Source organism: Eleginops maclovinus, chromosome 17 (genome assembly GCF_036324505.1).
Source record: "Eleginops maclovinus isolate JMC-PN-2008 ecotype Puerto Natales chromosome 17, JC_Emac_rtc_rv5, whole genome shotgun sequence".
Classification (NCBI taxonomy): domain Eukaryota; kingdom Metazoa; phylum Chordata; class Actinopteri; order Perciformes; family Eleginopidae; genus Eleginops; species Eleginops maclovinus.
The window spans coordinates 4,468,549-4,488,463 of NC_086365.1; the positions used below are offsets into that span (position 1 = coordinate 4,468,549).

At 43.5% G+C, this 19,915-nt stretch overlaps 1 protein-coding gene across 1 annotated transcript in view; it reads left to right on the plus strand.

Annotated features, from left to right (window-relative positions):
* The window catches only part of snd1 (staphylococcal nuclease and tudor domain containing 1), a 175,131-nt gene that overhangs the window by 18,540 nt on the left and 136,676 nt on the right, over positions 1-19,915 (plus strand). The window contains exons 10-11 of the mRNA XM_063905770.1: positions 2,706-2,810; positions 12,769-12,870. Of these exons, the coding sequence (XP_063761840.1) occupies positions 2,706-2,810; positions 12,769-12,870 (207 nt within the window). The remainder of the gene's footprint in view (positions 1-2,705; positions 2,811-12,768; positions 12,871-19,915) is intronic.

Consider the following 19,915-nt stretch of genomic DNA (forward strand, 5'->3'; position numbering starts at 1 on the left):
TTGATAATGCTATATAGAACCTATATTACTGTATTTTGGTGCTGAAGGTCTTGCTGGATGGAAAGAGAATGGTACCCATAAGGGTTAAAAAGAAACCAGTGGCACGAGGGCCTCTTGGCTGTTATGTACTGCATGCCCCAGTTAAAAGCAGTCAGACAGAATGGTTACAAGGTCAGACGGCTTCTTTGAGAGATTTAAAAAAGGTTACTTTTAGCTGAAGATGATGAGAAAAGGGTAAATTGGCCCGTGCCCCAGTTAATCAGTCGAGCCTTAAGGTCAGAAAGTCTCTCGAGATTATTGTCACCTGTCCCGGCAAACGGTACAAACTCAACCAGCACCAACGGGCTACAAGCCAGCTGATCACAAACATAACCAGTTTATTTGAAACTGGTTGACAAATCATCTCCACTGGCACTGGAACTGCGCCATAGGTGTTGTTGCTTTTTGAAGTAGATGATCTGACGGGAGTAATCAGTAAGTCTTGGCCCTGTGGTTCAAACCGACCTAATGGATCCCACTGCCAGTGGCCACAATCCTCCTTTTTTTCTCCGTGACTGATCTTGGCCACTGCAGATGTCATGTGAGCCACGGGCAGAGGGTGGCAGCAGATCCCCACCTCTCCGCTATCAGATCAGAGCCGTGAGTCACGCTGCCTGCTCACTCGACCCCTCATGGCAGCTACTTTTGCAAAGACTTTTTCTTGCTCTATTTTCCTATCTATGCCCCCCATCTCTCCTCGCGCCTCTGTCCTCGTGATATTTGCCGAGAGATTACACTCCGACTCGCTCCGTCTTCCCGCTCCCTCCATCTCCCCGCTCCCTCCATCTCGGCGTGTTGATCCGTCCTTCCTTTGCCTCTCTCGTGTCGCCTCCTCCGGCTGATAATTAGCCAGTAAATGCTGAGCCATTTTCCTCCTTCTCCTGCCACATTCTCCCCCCTCTTGCTCTTTATTTACTCGGGCGAGCCACAAAATGACCTTGTTACACTGTGAATTTGTGTAGGCTGGAGTGCTTGGTGCTCCCCCCCCCCCCCCACCTCTTCCCCCCCTCTCTCTGTCTCCCTCCTGCTCCCTGAGTCTCTGCGTCTCTCCCACTCAGCTCTGTGATTAGTATATGATGTATTTTGGCTGCTGTGGTGGGCAGCCCATTTAGCATGTGGGCTGGTCTAATTTCTGTTCCGTGGTGCTGAATTCAATGGCAGTCTGATTTTTGTTTTCCTAGAACAATGAGTCTCCCAGAGAGCGGAACACATCTAGATTTGTGTCTGCCATATTACAATCTGAGATTCTGAAAGAGGATTTTTTTCGGCTGTTTTTTTGTTTTTCCGCAACAAAAATGCCCACGCAGGTCCAAACCCGGCTCCAAACGCGGCTCAGACCTGCATCTCTCACTTGAACTTCAGCCGGAGCGCAGCCTACATATGAACCAGCGTTTGAGTGATGACGAGGCCGTTTAATGCACACGTGGGCGGCAACATGTGTAGGGCGATTGATTTCTCTGTCTCTTGCAAGTGGCCTACTTAAAGGCTCTGGGTTTGGATGCCTCCTCCATCTCGGTCACATTATAGCCCCAATCTGTCTTTATGCTGGGACTGGCTCTGGCACGTAGAACCGCACATCCATAGATTGGGTTACAAATGTGTGACATTTGTTTCCTTCATTTGGAACCAACGCCACATAGTGAAATCAAACTTTATTTGTATAGCATTTATCATACACAAAGGTAATTCTAAGTGCTTCACCAATCAAAGATATACACCATTTACAAAGTATAAAAAACATCCTACCTCCCAGAATAACACATCACTTTTATTTGTGTTGCTTTGTGATTTAAATAATAATAACATAATAATGAACACCAATGCAGGACTGAATAAAACAGGAATCAAATAATAAATGAAATACAAATCTTACAATAAATAAACAATAATAAAACAATCAAAAGGAATAAAATACAATTCAGTCAAAAGCCCCAATATGTACATATTTTAGTTGTACAAATTGTAATATACTTTGAGCTAATAGCTTTGAATATCCTTTTCCTTCTTACTATAAATTGTGGTTGCTTGAGAAATCCCATTTAAATGCCAAACCTAAACTAGTCTGTGTGTTCGTAAGAACACTGGTAAAGGTCTCCAGAACAAAACACTGCCAGCCATTTGTAGAGGGCTGTATGACGCTCCACCGCTCTATCTTCAACAGGATGTTTGTGTTTCTAAAGCAGTTTCTCTTGCTTTCCGTCTCCCCCCACCCCTCCCTTCCTCCCCGGTGCCAATCCCCCGGATAGCCGAACGTCCTCGCGCTGTCCTCCAAAACCTCTGCCGGCCTTCTGGGACGACTTAGTCCGCTTACTCACTCAGTCACTCAAGGATCACTCTCTCTTACCTTGCTTTCAGTGGCTCCCGCTCGTGACAGCGCACGATCTGCACTGTCACTCCGCTTCCGCCTTTTTGAATAGATCTCTTCCTCTCCATTTATCCTTTACCTGCTCCTTCACTTCCCATCTTTCTTCCAGTCTATCTGCTCGCTCACTCACTAAAATGCAATGCCAGTCTCCTTCCTCCAAAGTCCTGCCTCTGTTCTAGTTTCCTCCTGAAATATTACCATGTTTTTTGGACCCTTAAATACATTTATTTTTTCCTTAAGTTGCTTGGTTCACCCTTCTGTATTTATACAACTAAATTGCTCTCTGTATCTGTCCCTACAGGTCATGCAGGTGGTCAACGCTGATGCCATGGTGGTGAAGCTCAACTCTGGAGAACTCAAGACTATCCACCTGTCCAGCATTCGGCCCCCCAGAATTGAGGGAGAGGTACAAAAACACTGTCTGTCTGCCTCTGTGTGTCTGAGTGGCTACTTTTGGGTCATGAATGTGTGAAAGTGTGGGGTCAGCCACTTCATCGGAAGCTCACAGACGACTCGAGCCCCTTTTATACATAAATGTGTGTAAGGAGACTCACAAAGAGTCAGAAAATACAACCCTCTCTCTTTTACTCCTAACCCACATCTCTGAAAGTGGGGGTACAAACGAGCTGATCCAGATTACGTCATAACCGAAACGTGGGCTGGCTTTACATTGAACTCCTGGCAACGTCCCGACACATGACCCTACCCCAACATATCGTCCGCAATATACAGTCGCAGGCTGAATCCCCTCCGCAGCACCTCTGTGTGTCTGTGTGTTCAGCAGGATGTCTGCAGGAGGGACTTAGAGTTGTTGTATATGAAATACATATAATGTCTCTGTTCTAGTGGTAAACACTGAGTTTCAAAATAATGCTTGATGTGGTTTGGAACATATGGGGTTTAATCACGGCAGCGTTTTAGCTGAGTGTCTCCTGGTGTAAAATGTTCACTGAGGAGAGATCATGACGCTGCAAAGGGGCGTGGCCAGCTTGAGCTCAGCTCAAATTTAAAGCCAGTCACAGAATCAGCACCTCAGGAACAGGGCTGAAATAGAGGGGTATGAGGCATGCTTCAATGGGTCTGATTTGTATTTTGAGCAAAACAAGACAAGACAAGTTTTGTATAGATATTGTCCTACACTATATTGTTAAAATATAGCATAATAGGAGACCGTTAAAGTCAAACACAAGCTGTTTACATATCTCTGCATATGTTTCTATCTCATGCCATGTCCTCTTCCCTCACACATTAGTCTAGTCTCCCTCCTAAATGACCGTGAGAATACTTTTGACCACTTGGTGGCGCCCCTCTGTTGGGCCACATGCAAACACAGTGAGACGCTTGCACACACCCAGTGGTTGCAGCACTGCAGAGAGTGAGGAGGCACATTGGGCCCCCCCCCCCCCCCACACACTCCCATCATTTTCTCAGAAGCACTTCAAGACGGTGAAAACATACACATGCTTACAGTGGAGGTGAATATTAATCCACATTTGCACTCATTTCTGTAAAACTGCTAGTTTGTAGTAACATTTAGACACAGAAGTCTACTCCCCAGCTCTGATTATGATGCATCGCCCATTCTTAAAAAAACATGTATTTCATTTTGAAAAACATGTTTCTCGCTGATTGCTCAAAAGAAAATGAGATCTTAGTTGGTATTGAAATGCCTTAAATAATCATTTAAATGTCTTAAGACTTGAAAGTAGCTTTTTATAAATCATTTGTGTGTGACATTTCCATCTTGGATCTCAATCATTTTGTCTATTTTGATAAAACAATCATTTACCAAATGCCTCTATAATTACCGGCTTGCAGATCGTGATAGCGGACTCGTAAAAATTGGTCTTAAATTTCTTCCATGTGGCATTTCAAAAGTCTTAAATTTAGCTTGGCTTTAGCTGTAGGAAGTAATCAATTTTCTTTTCTCAATTACCCTTGGTGTCTGAGTCCTCTCAAATGCCATAACATTCAAAATAACAGACACAAAATGTCACTTCCATTAATTAGAAAGTTCAAAACCGTAGTGATGACTAATAAAAAGCTGTGCTCTCTTTGTTTGACACGTCTGTCTGACACCATTCCCCTCGTCAACGCTGTGTTTACTATAATATCCTTTAAGAGCAAGTCTTGCGTTTCCTTGCTCAAAGAGGTTGTGGTGCTTCTGTCGAGGAACCGGCTGTAAAAGTCGGAATACGGAATGTGTGGTTTGATTACTATAGTCTTTATTGACTCCTCTTCATTTTATGGTGTTCTCTTTGCTATCTCTTTGTAGTTTTTTTATTCTCCAACCTCTCCCTCCCTCTCTCCCCTGGTGTCGTTGGGGCCTCGCATCATTAAGAGACTGCTTTGTATCCCTCAGTCCCTCCCTCTTTCCCTCCTTCCTGCCTCCCTTCCTTCCACAGTCACTTCCTCTTACCTCCCTCCCTCTGGGTGTGCAGTACAAGCCGTGGTCAGATTGTTGACCTGCACCGCTGCCCTTCGTGTGTGTTTTATTCTCCTTAGCTCTCTGCCGTTGTAACAAGCTTGTGGGCACAAACATCTCTCCTCTCTCCTGCCCTCTCTCCTGCTCTTCGTATTTCACAGCTTCCTACTCCTTCCGTATTCCTGCACCGCTTTCTGGATTCCTCCCCTCGTATTATTCCATCTGTCTGTCTCTCAGTGCCCGTCTGTTTTCTGTCTGTCGCCCTGCACCAGATGCTTCAGCAGTATGTGTTTTGTGCTTCATTACACTGGTGTATGTTACAGGGAGCCCGGGAGAGGGAGCCCAGATGTGAATGTTTGTGTCTATCGGATTTGGTGTTATATTGGCACAGTGTCCTATCGCTATTTCTTGCACTTCATGCATATTTAATTGCTCTTGTTTGGATGTGTGTGGGCTTTTCATGTAAATAACCTGAATATTTCTCAAAATCAGTCTATCTAGGGGCCAGTTCCCTTGGCTAGGACAGTTAAATGTGCCATAAAGGATATAATATGATAAGCCCTGTAACGATACTGTCACATCCATCATGGACTGTGAAGATCATGTTCGATTTGCTTTTATTTTTTCTAAACTGTTAGTCTTACTTTTCACTGTTCGATGGTAACAACTTAAAAAGGAAATGCAAATCTAATCCTGCAGTGACATTTAGAACATGTTCAAAAGTCATACCCGGTGTTTTTTTTAAGGCATTTTTTGACACTGCAGGAGGACAGTCTTTATCCTTTTCAGTCTTGTTTTTTTATAATTTGTTGCTGCGTTCCATGTTTGGATAAGGGTTGTTTACGGTGCAGCTGCTGGTGCTGTTTGTTGGCTAGTTATTTCTGTCTGTAAAAGGCCGCCTGCTTGCCTGAATGTCTGTAATGCTGTTGGCCCAGCTTTGAGTGTTGTCGCTATGGCAGCAATGCAGAGTTGTGATGGGTTTACTGCAGCTTTGATGAGCCCATGTACTGTAAGGTAGAAGAAAGGAAACCAGCAGAGAAGCACTGAAATGTCTCTGATATAAATATAACTGCAGGGCTGAACATCATCATGTAAAGCAGCAGGTTGCACAAACACGTTTCGCTCTATGGTCCAGTTGCCAGCACTTTGAACCCAGAAATATTGACCCCAATACCCCAAAGCTTCATGATAGAAATGAATGGAGTTAGACAATTTCACAATTAGCATAAGGTGCGTTAATTACAATTATGGACTTTTCTAGACAGTAGTGAAACATGGCTTGGTTGATTTGGAACATTTTGGAGTGGTTTTGGTGGTTGTTGAAGATGCTGAAATTAATGTTTGATAATTTCAGGATAAAAAAGGCAGGTTTAACCAGAAAGTGGCAATATTGGTACCTCGAATGGACTGATTTTGTTGCATTTTTGGATCGATTTTCCGGTTAAAATTACCATCTTTTTTTGTGTTTTTGTTGACTGGGTTCCCAATAGGACTATATGACCTGGCCACAGGCTATTAATCTGAGTTATAGCTTCAATCACACACAAATAGCTTAATCTGTACTCACATTTACTTCTAGGTCCGAAGCTATATCGCACACCAACACACTCTTACTCTACCTTACACTTTCTAATGTTCCACACACAACCCAAGTCTTTAAACAGAATTTCTACTTGTTCAACACCTTTTGAAAAACATTGTAACAAATAACCTACGTTTAAAAATAAATCCCTGATTGCTTGGTCCCGACGAAGGGTCAATTTAGTCAGTGTTTTATGGTCATGCATGGAATTTGATGTCCAGTCTCATTTGCCAGCTGGACTTGTGTCCGATCGCTAAATTAAGCAAGTGAGCTGTAACCTTAGGCGAGCAGGGGGAACCTCATTTCATGCCCTGTCTACGCTCCATTACATATGAAGATATAGTAGTTCACATTATATTATTGGAAGCCATTCTAATCTGTGTAACTGTTAATACTTACTGTCATTACTGTCGCTTGAACTGTTTTAAAGGCAATGAAATGTGTTGTTTAGCACCTCCAAAGTATTTGTAAAGAAGAAACACTCGCTGCGGGGTTATTCTTTCTCCAACAATTGTGAGGCACACACTGATTTTTGAGAGGGTGTAAGCAGCGGGGATGTTTCCTACCTCAGAGGTCACAGCAGGTATCTCTCAGCCACACGCTCGACACACTCTGACATCATGTTGGCTAACACTGTCACGAGCGAACCGGCTTGTTGCTTACAATGCAGCAGACAGACACAAAGACAGCGTCACGGTTTGTAGCACAGCTCACACACACACAGGGACATGCTTGGTTAAGCTGCGTTAGCCAATGTCAGGAAGCATCTTGGAAATTGGCGTCAGCATGTGCACCAACATGGATTTCACACTCGTGCTGCATGCGTACACAGAGGCACTCCAGATGTGCGCAGGCTAGCACCGTAGCCCGTGTATGAACCAAGGAATTCTCCGGAGAGAACACAAACTCAGATATTTTGGTATTGTGACAACTGTGTGTGTGTGTGTGTGTGTGTGTGTTGCATTCTCTAGAGGTCTTTAGGGATTCTCTTGTGCCAGTTGTTATTATTATCACTGTCTCGCTGTGTGCGTGTGTGCACTGGGTGACCCTGCATTCTGCAAGCAAGGCCATTTATGTTTGCGTGTGTGTACTGTTGAAGCGAGGCTAGATGTGAAAAACTGTGACCGTTCCTGCCATCCTTTCCTCTTCTTCCCATCTCCTCTGCTTTGTTTTAGTCCCCTAACACCACGAAAACACCCCCCCCCCCCCCCCCCCCCCCTGCCCCTCTCGCACTAATTGTGCTCAGACAGACAGATCGGCCGACCAATGGCGTGCGTCTGCAGTGAAACGTAGAACTTCCCCTCCTCTCCTTTTGCTCCCCAGTATTACTGCCATCTTCAGATGTGAGTTATTTTGAGCTTGGGAGTTGGAGTCAGCTTTTTTTCTTCGACTCTCCCCCTCATCCCTCTTTTTCTCCCCCCCCATCCCCTTCATTTTTTTTGCTCTCGCTCCGTTTTTGTATCTCATGTGCAGCAGGACAAACCCAGCGTAAACACGAGTAGAGATGTCAACGCCACTCAGTGACTCACTGTTACACCCACACTGTGTGTGTGTGTGTGTGTGTGTGTGTGGTAAGTAAGTATGGTTAAGGACAGTGCTGATGGAGCACATGGAGAGGTCAGCTCACTGTCCTTATGTAAGGCAATGACTGTGGCTCATCTCCATGCTGCCTACTCCTGTAGCCTGTGTGTGTGTGTCCTGTCTACTGCTGCTAGCTACCGTAACCCACCTGTATATCTCCCTGTGTCTCTCCCCCCTCGCCCTTTCTTCCGTCTGCATCTTATTTTTAATTTCACATTTATTGGGCTTATTTTTATCCTGGAACACTGATTAGCATTTCTGTAAATACTGCACAGGTCGGAAAAGTCTGACAAAGTATGTAGGCAGAATTTGACAATTCTTCATAACTATGAAGTACTTGAGTCTGTAGATGTGTGTGGAAGGCATGTCACAAAACAAATGACTACATATCGTCAACGTGAACACATATGGATGCACAGCCGCTGTTGTTGTTTTTGAGCAGTTGCTATACAGTCATATGTTTTGGTTACTTGTGTCTTTACATGACAAGGAATCCAATTTCATATCTGCAATTGCAGTCAAGACATCAAGGTCTTAAACAAAGGCGGTACAATATGGAAATAAAAAATGTGTTACTATGCTGTTACTGTGGCGTAGCGCAGGATGCTCAAATGAAAAAGGAGTAAAACAAAAAAAAAACAAAAGCTGTCAAATAAAAAAATTGACACCATGCCCAGCAAGAATAACAATAACATGTGGGAACTTGATGCGAGTCAGACGGGTAGGAAGATGACAAAACAGCAATGTGGAAATACATGTTTTTTTTATAATAATGGCATAATGGAAGTTTGGTTCAATCCCAAATCTGTAATGGAGTAAGATCATTTGTGTTGAATTCCATTAGCATTTCAGAACAGAATCAGCATGCAAATGTCACTGCAGTAATACACTCTTTTCAGTTTAACACTTGATAAAAATGTGATAAATGACGGGATACAGTTTTACAAAAACCAGTCTTTAAACAGACGGACCCATCTGCAACTCTGAAATTGCTCTGAAGTGGCTCCTCGTTTCTTCTCCTCACTTTGGTTTGGTCTCTTCCTGCCCTCCTTCCCTCCACATTTCTGTCCACTTCCTTCTACGTCTGATGGTGTGTGTTCTCAGCGTGGCCCCTATCCTTGCATAGCATGCTTTGACCTCAAGTGTGGGAGGAGAACAACAGGAGAGGAGGGTCTCTCCCTTTTTCGTGATTCACTCGTGCCTGATTGGCTGTGGCGAGGCAGATTGGTACCCAGTATCCCTCCTCACTACCGGGTGGATCATTTTTTGCCCAATTGCCGGGCTGACACTGCTGGAAAAACAAGGACTTGCTTGAGGAAGCTATACTAGGGATAAAAGACATTAAGTGTTGCAATGAGAGGTTTTTTCAAAAGCACAAAGGTAAAACACTGTACGAAATAAATTTGACCAGAATATGTTTTGATTCAACTGGTTAGCCAATTTATGCAGAGCTGAGCACTTCCATTCAGAGGTTTTTCAACACTCAGCATTGCAGATATTCCAATACTGCATCACTGTCTGTCTGCAGGCCCCGCCTGACCGTCTGTCTGGGTCAAAAATTAGGAACGCAACATATTGAATCGCAGTGTAGCTGCTTTCCTCACTGCTTAACCTCCCCCTTATTTTCTTTTTTTCCAAGCCATTATTATTCATGAGCGCACAATCCGAACACTGCCTGTCCCAGCAAATGTACCTGCACCAGCCTGGAAGCAGCTAATGATGAATTGAGTGTCTTTTTGTCGTTATGTTGCTTCAGGTAATTCCATTCTGAAAACCCAGGTTCCCTCTTGAGTCTATTGCGGAATCAGTTCCAGTCTTTTTAGTAATGACTTATTTGTATTCTGGCATATGGACAATAATGCTGTGAATGTAAGGTTATTCGATTAGATAAATTTGATTTTGTATTGTAGTACCATAACCAGCTCTTCCTTCATGCTCTTGCTCCTGGAAGTGTATGCCTTCTGTCTCTCTGTGACTCCCCCCCCCCCCCCCCCCCTCTCTCAGTCCCTCTGCATCCATTTAATGTTTATGCATGCACAATTGAGTTATGTTGTCCGGCATACAGTAGTGAATGTTTGTCTGAGGCTCCTAGTGCACTGCTTAATCAAAAAATAATGTGCACTTTGTCTGGGACACTCACGCCGCAGTGTCTCAAAACATAGGTTACAAAATAAAGAACACACAGTTTAATACAGAAGCAAAACTAAACCAATACTGTACACTCTCCCAAACCCACCGCCGCACATCAGGAGGCATGACATGCTCCTGAGTCATGATTCCACCCTTAAAGTTCCAGAAGCTGCAAATGCTTCCAGCAGCAGCAGCAGCCACATGTTTGCAGCCCCATCCCCTGCAGCCCTGCGACACTGTACCATCCAGCTAGCATCATGCCTCTGCAATAGTCAAAGATGATTCCTGAGCTTTAGCTGGTAATTTGGAACGAAGGGAAATTTACCCCAAATAGAACAGAACTCCCCCCGAGGGGAGAGAGAGCAAACTGTTGTTATTGGGTCATGGTGGAGACATGGCAGTAACTCTCTCCTCTTTCTCTAACCTTCCTGCAACCGCACAATAATAGTTTTAAGGACAGTGTGCACAGTTTGTCTGGGTTATTTAATAATGGTAATGTCTGGTTGTAATGTCTGGTTGTATCGGTAAAAGAAAATTAGACTTGTTGTAGGTTTTGTTATACTTGAACGTCTCTGTGCACTTTTATTTGGATTGGCAGTGGAACGCGTTGATTCAATTCACTTAACTGCAGGGAAAGTGACCCTGTTGTAGGTTGAACACAAAGGCCCGTTGTGAAATATCGGGCAATCAATCGGCATCGATTCCCATGTCTGCCTATGTTTTCCAGTTGTAATATTTCCTCTTGTTTTCTGATTTTTTCACCTTGTCGTCATTGACTTGCTCCATTCCCCTAAGACCTTCTCAATGATAGAGAAGTACCTATTGCCCTGCTTCTCCAGTCCTTGTGCCTAATTGGCAGAGAGTGCTGGCATTTCCACTCTTCGCCCTCAGTGACATGGCTGCCTTTCCAGCGTGAAACGGCTTATTAGTTAAAATGATTCTTTCTTTACTTTCCATCCATTCAAGTCATACTGTTGTTCTGACGCGGAATGGCCTCTAAAATGCAGTACTACCATGACTGTGCTATGACTGTGTTTGTGAAAGCCCCTCAGGATCGTCCCGTGTCTGGGAACTGTCCTAATGAACGACATTAAGATTATATGGTCCACAGGAAGGGGTTTCACCGGGGCAGTGCCAGCTTGGTGAAAGTTATCCTCATCCCCAGCAGTGGGCGGTTAAGTCCGCAGCTCAGGCACAAAATGCAGGAATCCTGGCCCGGCAGTGCTCCTAAAAAAGGCCCCATCATCCCACCGCAACTGACTTTGTAGGGATGAAAGACCCTGACAATAAGCCCCGACTGACACAAAATGGAGGACATCGGATCTTGGCTGAGCGGTGGGGGATTTCCGCCGGCCATGTGTGAGATTAACTCACCTCCGAGGCTCTGTGCGGTGCTGACTCTGCTCGTGAAAGTGCAGAATGATGGTAGGGAGGGAGAGAGAAAAGAAAGATGGAAAGCTATTAAACTCAAAGGTTATTACATTCCTGCCAAGGTTAAAGGAACTGGTTGGTGAATTTGGCAGCTTGCAGAGCTACGTTACCTTGGCTAAATCCAGCAGGCATGTTCAGACTGACTCAAAATATCATTTAGAAGGAGAAATCGCCACGGAAACACTTCTGGGAGTAGGAATTCCTGTAGAGCTTGTCGCCACCAGATTTATCTTAAACACCTTAATGCTCGAACATACCAACACATGCTCACACACCCTGTGCTCCCCATGTGTTCCCCCCCACATCCATCAGCCCAGCTGTGTGCCACACCTGGCGGCTCGGAACAACTGGAGAGGCATTACAAATTAATGGAAACCATCGAAGAGAAGAGGATTTTAATCCATCCCTGTGTGTTCTCTTGGAAGAATGTTACTGGTGTGTGTATGTGGCAGATAATGATGGCGCTAATGGAGCAGTGTGGGAGGGGCAAGGCTGGCGAGCACACTGGTATTGTCATTCATAGCCTCATTCGTCCCGTTAGTGCCTGTCGTTTATTTACCCACTGCGTCACTGTCGTTTGCTGTATTATTATATTGTATCCCGCCCCTACAAAAACGGCACCTGTCACCGTGTGTGTGTGCGTTTGTCTCTTTACACTGGGAGCAACACAAAACCTCAGCCTCCTTTTTTTTTCTAAATGCAAATGGGATCTATTTGTGGCCCGCTCCTGTCAGAGAGTGGGTGAGCGTATTGAGAGAAGTTTTTGTCTGCAGCTGTGCCGTGTGCGCGTGGCTTCATCTGTGTACCCACAGTGTGTGTGTGTGCACATGGCGTTAGCTCGCCTTTGTGCATCACTTTAACACAAAGTGTCTTTGGCTCGGATGCTTGGATCTGTGTCCTTGGTAACTGTGTACTTTGATTTCTTTTATTTTCTGCTCTGTCAGTGTTGACGGCAGAAATGTCCAGATCCTTCCTGACTCAGGGCTGAAGAAAGGAAAAAGAAGGGACAAACTGCCTGTGAATCTGTGTGTGAATCTGTGTGTTTACGAGGCGGGCGGGGGGGTTTGTATTTGTGTTTTTTTGCATGTTTCTCACAGGTCTGAATCTGCAGCCAAAATGTTAAGCCAAACATCTTTATGAATAATCTTTCTTTTCTCTCTCTCTTTCTACTTCCTATCCCTTCCCCCATTTTTTCCTTTATCCTCCACTCATCAGGAGAAGAACAAGGACAAAGACAAACGTTTCCGTCCGCTGTATGACATCCCCTACATGTTCGAGGCCCGGGAGTTCCTGAGGAAGAAGCTGATTGGTAAAAAGGTAAGAACCACTGACTCCCGATCACTTGTTGCAACTTTGATTCACCTCTAATCAGCTTACACTGATAAACCCAAAGAGGTATTACCCCAGTGGCTGTACATCTGCTTTCGACACCCTTTCTCCCCCACACCAGTAGCTTCACTTTTCTGATGCCCATAGCTAGATATCTATTCCTCTCCCTCTCAGTTTGAATACCAAGTACCCTCGGTAGGTACCCTGGGGCTTGGCATTGGCCCGGGCGCACCCTTTAAACAAGCAGTGTTGATTTCCCCCTCTTGTGTCTATTGATCTAGCGAGTATGTACACCTAGAGGGCCGCTATGATTTACACACATCTGACCTAGCAGAACCCAGCACAGAACTAAAGAGCAAACGGGACCAAAACCACCACTTGAACAGCTTCCTTTTTTTGTGATATATTCCAAGAAATGAACTGTGGTGAGATCGTTCTTCTGAGAGAAACTAAATGGGACTTAACGCTTTAAATGGTTCAGGTACTGAAGTACTGATTTAATGCCAACTTTACAATAATCAGAATAACATTATGAGTCCCACTGAGGGGACATTTCCATTGTTACAGCAACAATAAAGAGCATAATATTAACTAAGAGGCATGCGTCAAATATTGGAGAGAGAAATTACACACATGGGTACTATTAACAAAGTGGACAACAATAAGTACACACAAATAAGTGTGGAATGTAGTGTGGTAGCAGCCAGATAACAGAAGAAAACAGTTAAGTGACAGTTATTTTAGATTTTGTTACAGTTGCTGAATATTCTGACTTAGAAATAGCAGACAGTGAAATAATTATTACTATAAAACGGTCTGTCATTAAGGCCTTTATATAAGCATAATATGTTACGTATAGTATATTTAAATTTTGGCTGTCTTTCAACACTACAATGGTCTTCCTCTACTGTGGACATACTGTAAAAATAAAAACATACATTTTAAAAAGTCTACATTTTTCAAGATTTTTAACCCTAAGATCACCCAAAAATGGAGATTGGAAGACACTTTTCTTTCTTTGGTTCCCAGGAGGATTATATATATATGTGTGTGTGTGTGTGTGTGTGTGTGTGTGAGAACATACATACATACATACATACATACATACATACATACACATACAGTGGGGAGAACAAGTATTTGATACACTGCCGATTTTGCAGGTTCTCCCACTTACAAAGCATGTAGAGGTCTGTCATTTTTATCATAGGTACTCTTCAACTGTGAGTGACGGAATCTAAAACAAAAATCCAGAAAATCACATTGTATGATTTTTAAGTAATTAATTTGCATTTTATTGCATGACATAAGTATTTGATACATCAGAAAAACAGAACTTAATATTTGATACAGAAGCCTTTGTTTGCAATTACAGAGATCAGATGTTTCCTGTAGTTCTTGACCAGGTTTGCACACACTGCAGCAGGGTTTTTTGCCCACTCCTCCATACAGATCTTCTCCAGATCCTTCAGGTTTTGGGGCTGTCCCTGGGCAATACGGACTTTTAGCTCCCTCCAAAGATTTTCTATTGTGTTCAGGTCTGTAGACTGGCTAGGCCACTCCAGGACCTTGAGATGCTTCTTACGGAGCCACTCCTTAGTTGCCCTGGCTGTGTGTTTCGGGTCGTTGTCATGCTGGAAGACCCAGCCACGACCCATCTTCAATGCTCTTACTGAGGGAAGGAGGTTGTTGGCCAAGATCTCGCGATACATGGCCCCAACCTTCCTCCCCTCAATATGGTGCAGTCGTCCTGTCCCCTTTGCAGAAAAGCATCCCCAAAGAATGATGTTTCCACCTCCATGCTTCAGGGTTTGGATGGTGTTCTTGGGGTTGTACTCATCCTTGTTGTTCCTCCAAACACGGCGAGTGGAGTTTAAACCAAAAAGCTCTGTTTTTATCTCATCAGACCACATGACCTTCTCCCATTCCTCCTCTGGATCATCCAGATAGTCATTGGCAAACTTCAGACGGCTTGAGCAGGGGGAACTTGCGTGCGCTGCAGGATTTGAATCCATGACGGCGTAGTGTGTCACTAATGGTTTTCTTTGAAACTGTGGTTCCAGCTCTCTTCAGGCCATTGACCAGGTCCTGCCGTGTAGTTTTAGGCTGATCCCTCACCTTCCTCATGATCATTGATAGCCCACGAGGTGAGGTCTTGCATGTAGCCCCAGACCGAGGGAGATTGACCGTCATCTTGGACTTCTTCCATTTTCTAATAATTGCGCCAACAGTTGTTGCCTTCTCACCCAGCTTCTTGCCTATTGTCCTGTAGCCCATCCCAGCCTTGTGCAGTTCTACAATTTTATCCCTGATGTCCTTACACAGCTGTCTGCTCTTGGCCATTGTGGAGATGTTGGAGTCTGTTTGATTGAGTCTGTGGACAGGTCTCTTTTTATACAGGTAACAAGTTCAAACAGGTGCAGTTAATACAGGTAATGAGTGGAAAACAGGAGGGCTTCTTAAGGAAACACTAACAGGTCTGTGAGAGCCGGAATTCTTACTGGTTGGTAGGTGATCAAATACTTATGTCATGCAATAAAATGCAAATGAATTATTTAAAAATCATACAATGGGATTTTCTGGATTTTTGAAAATGACAGACCTCTACATGTTTTGTAAGTGGGAAAACCTGCAAGATCCGCAGTGTATCAAATACTTGTTCTCCCCACTGTATGTATTGCTCAACAGATGCGTTATAGTCTTTGTTGATGTGTGTGTGGTCTACCAGGGGCCATGATGGCTGTAAAGTCTGACTGCTGCAGGAATATACTATTTAATCTATTATTAATATTTACAAATAAAGTTTACCAGTGCAAACAGTATATTTTATCTTATCAAGTCCCCTCAGTAAATCCAAAAATGATTCCTATATTGTTGTCATTGAACGTGCCACCGCAGTAATGGCACAGGGAGAGCAGGCGGCTGCTGCTAGCGGGCATGCCTCCAGCTGTTGTCCACTGGCTGAGTTGAATGATAGTTTATATCTTTGCAAAAAGCGAACTCTCAAAACTCGTCAGACTTAGAGGAGACATATTATGATGGGGACAATTCCCGGAAACGATTGGAATCTTTCTCGCACAAACTTGGAAATAGTTCGTAAGTGCACATTGATGGGGAACTGTGTCAAAATGGTGCGCTTATCCCCAATCATACTGACAAAATGACTTCTGCTGTCAGAAGTTCTCATATATTTACCTCTTTATCTCATCTTAATACTGTTGTGCAGGTTTGTAACTTTAAACCTCCAATAATACATTTTTTTGTTTGAGCTGAGACTACACCACAAATGTTAGGCCTCCAAAGACATTAGATGGAACAAATCTTCCCATTTTACACACTCTAGCAATTGTACAGTACAGAGTATAAAAGGAAAAGCAAAAAAAACCTTTGCAGCCTGATAAACAAAAAAACATGCCGCCACTCAGAGCCAGAAGCCAAGAGAGTTCCTTTTGGCATTCAGTACAGGAGTGAGATGCATGTCCCTGGCCCAGCGTCTCATCACACTCGTTTTAATCATCCTCATTAATGCTTTTTTAATGACGGAAAATTCAGCCGTGAGCCGGCTTTTGACAAGTTAAGCGGGAATAAGGATTCGGCTGTTTATTTGTGCTGTTTGTGTTGGAGGGATAATGAGTGTGCGTGCGTGTGATAGGGATAGGCCGACTATGGCCTTTTTTAAAGGTGTAAAAATGCTTTCCAAAATGTTCCATTAGTATGATGATATGTGTTTAGCTCAGGAACACAGAGCCTTTTATCAAGCCGTATAATTAGTGTTTCTTGGAGTATGTCTGCATTAAAACAGAGCGGCTTGTGTGCGGTGTGTGTACATGCATGTAGATGGAGTCGTAAAACATATATATGGGCGTTTAGAGCCGGAAACGGGTATAGACAAACTCTCTTCTGTCTACCGTGGCCTTTAGCTGTTTAGCATGCGTAATGGATGCGTTATGTTATAATTGTGCTCTATACACAGACAAACAGTCTAGACATTGCTCGGATCAATCTCCGCAGCTTTTATACCTGGTTTAATTTCACAGTATTGCTTGTTTAGACTCTAGGGTGTTTGGAAATCAGCTCAGCTAAAATGTGCTTTTCCAGATCTCAGACAAAATTGTGGCTTGCAGTGTTTATCGGAGAGGAAAGTATGCATGATTGTCTAAGTGTCAACGAGAGTTAGCGTGATCAACGTATGCGTGTATTTCTCCAGAGTGTGTCAGTGGTCCTGGTTTACGCTCTGCATTTGAACGCATCCTGGATGAGGCAGGTAGGAGTGCACTCCATGACGTGTCAAGAGAGGTGATGAGTGAGGCCGGGGTCGCAAGTAGTGGTCCTCACGATCGGTTTGTCCTTACGCAGAGTGGTTAGAGTGCATATTGAACCTAATCACTGTTGCAATCTAAAGAAACAGTCCATAAATTACATTTACTGTTATCCAATGACGTTATCCATTCAGACGTTTGTTTATTCCATTCCCCGTCATTAGGGTATCTATATAGCTCCCTCTAGACCACTCCACATTTTTCTTAAATCTTTATCTCTACATGAATGACAGCCATTCCAATGTCTGTTGAATTCCAACAGAGAGAAATGTTGTCAGTAGTTTATCGAATACTATAAAAACAAATAATATTAACTTAACTCAAAGACATATCTATAAATAGTCAAACCAGAGAAACTGATAATGCTGAAGTGGTCTCTTAATTTCTTTCCGGGGCTGTATGTGCATTTGATTAGTATTCAAATTTGGTCTCCCAAGGGTGTGCTTATAGGCTCTTAGGAGGGCTCATGCCCATTTGCCTCCTTCCTCAACCTGAAAAATCAATAACCCAAAAGCTCTGGAATGTTACTTTGTTGTTGCTAAGACACGAGGCTGAAGCTTCGAATTAAGCCCTCCGTCGCAGTTAATCATCTTTTTTACACTTTATTTTCATTAAGCCCTTAAAAACTGCAGATTTATGAAGGTAGCGGCAACATCAGCCGCTTTTCCAACAAGCAAGAAGTATTTTTGGAAGAACTAATCACAGGCTCGCTATGGGTGGATGTTGTTTTGCGAGCACACTACTTAACCCCTCGGCGTTTTAATGCTAATCTACGCTACCTCGGCATACTTGTGTTGTCAAGTTGGATGCAGGTAGGTGCACGAGTGTACAGATGCATGTAGCACTCCAACAAGGAGAGGAGTTTAGTCGACCCACTTACTGTCATCCTGTCTCCGAACACTAAGCTCTGTAGAGACAGATTTGGAGCAGTAAGCATTAGAAGGCGTCTCTAAGACCACTGCTCTCCCTGAAACTCCTGGGAGCTCCTCTTTTATCTTTCTTTTCTTGTTCTTCTCAGACACAAAACGAGAAAAGAGATTTTTACCTTTAACATTGGCCTAATTGGGCCTGACCCGGTGGATTTAGAAGGGAAACGTATGTCGAGTCTGGGTCGTGCCAAAGTCTTGCATACACAGGTGTGCAGATCACAAAGGTGCATCTTTGCTGTGAACGAAACTTCTGGAGCAATGGAGACGAAACTCAGAGAGAAACAGGAGAGCTGGAACTTTGATGGCAAACACTGAAGGTTTATTATGAAGTTAACGGCCGGAGAATTGACAGCAGTTGCCCGACCAATCCTAAAGATCTCCACTACAATACGAGGCTCTAGCTAGTTCAGAATAGACAATCAACATTTTCAGTCGCCAGACTAAACAAATATGGATCCTAAATCTAACTAAAGCTGTCATACATGGGAAGCGATTGTACACCAGGGAACCTACGTTCCAGACAAGAAGGGCTTCTAGACGTCCCTAAACAATAAACTATCTCATGGCAGCTTGTGCTTAGTCAGAAGCTGGCATCAACAAAGCGCCAAGCTCCCCCTCCTTAAGGGAGATTACAGCAACCCCAAGGCCAAAGAACTATGCCATGGGAATAGAGACAGAGGAAGGAGAAAATGATGAACTAGGTCAAAGGTTAAACACCTAAGCAAAATATTCCCTAACAATTGCGTCTTCTAGCTCAAACTGAACTTGACCAACGCTTACTGTCCCATCCAGTCCCAAAATATTCCATTTCAGAGCTCAGAGCCTGCCTAACAGAGCAATACAATGCATGCATTGGAAACAAGCAGATTTCCCCTGACTAAAGCTTCTAGGACGTGACTAAGCATAACTATGAGTCTCAGTGTCCTGAGCAAAAAGCTCAAAGCCCTAATGCCACTGCGCCCCTTTAGGGGAATAAAGCTACATTACCTTCTTTTTCTATTAAACCTTCATCTCTATAAGGAGAGTATGGTGCTTTTGATCTTTTATAAAGCACATCTAATATCCATACTCAAAAGTCTGCCATTCTGTATTTGATAGCTCTCTGAAGCAGAAAGGAATTGGTGCAATACGTGGTGTAGTCTTTCAAAGAGGACTACAGGTAGTGATGAAGTATACACACAGCCTCTACTCCTACAACCACACACCACCTCTTTTGAATTCAATATCTACTTTTCTTGCCCGCCAAAAGCTACGCATTTTTTATTTTATTGTATTTGATAAACTACTGAGAATTTGTCTCTGTGTTGGAATTCAACAGACACTGGAATGGCTGCCGTACATATAGAGACAAAGATTAAAAAATGTGGTCTCTCAATTTCTTCGGGGCTGTATATTATATTGCATTGTTGGAGGAGCCTGGGATTTAGGATTTCCTTTGCAATGTCTAGCTACTATGCATCTGATAATCAAGCCTTTTAATCTTTAAAGAATTGAGATTGTATAGGTCTTAAGATTGAATCTAAGACATTCAAAGTCAAATTTTAGGGGACATTTGTCTCCATCACTGAATAAATTATTTTATATTAGCAACACTTCTTCTGAACTCCCCCTGTTAAGGATGCTAAATCTGCTCTGAGGCGTTTCCCTTTCTCTCTTTTTCTCCCTGTCACTCTTCGTCTGTCTGTTCCCTCTCTCTCGTATATATATATCCCACCCCCATTGAAACGGCGGCGTTTGCATGGTGACATAATCCCAAAAAGCTCGATTTGGCTAACTTTATAAGTA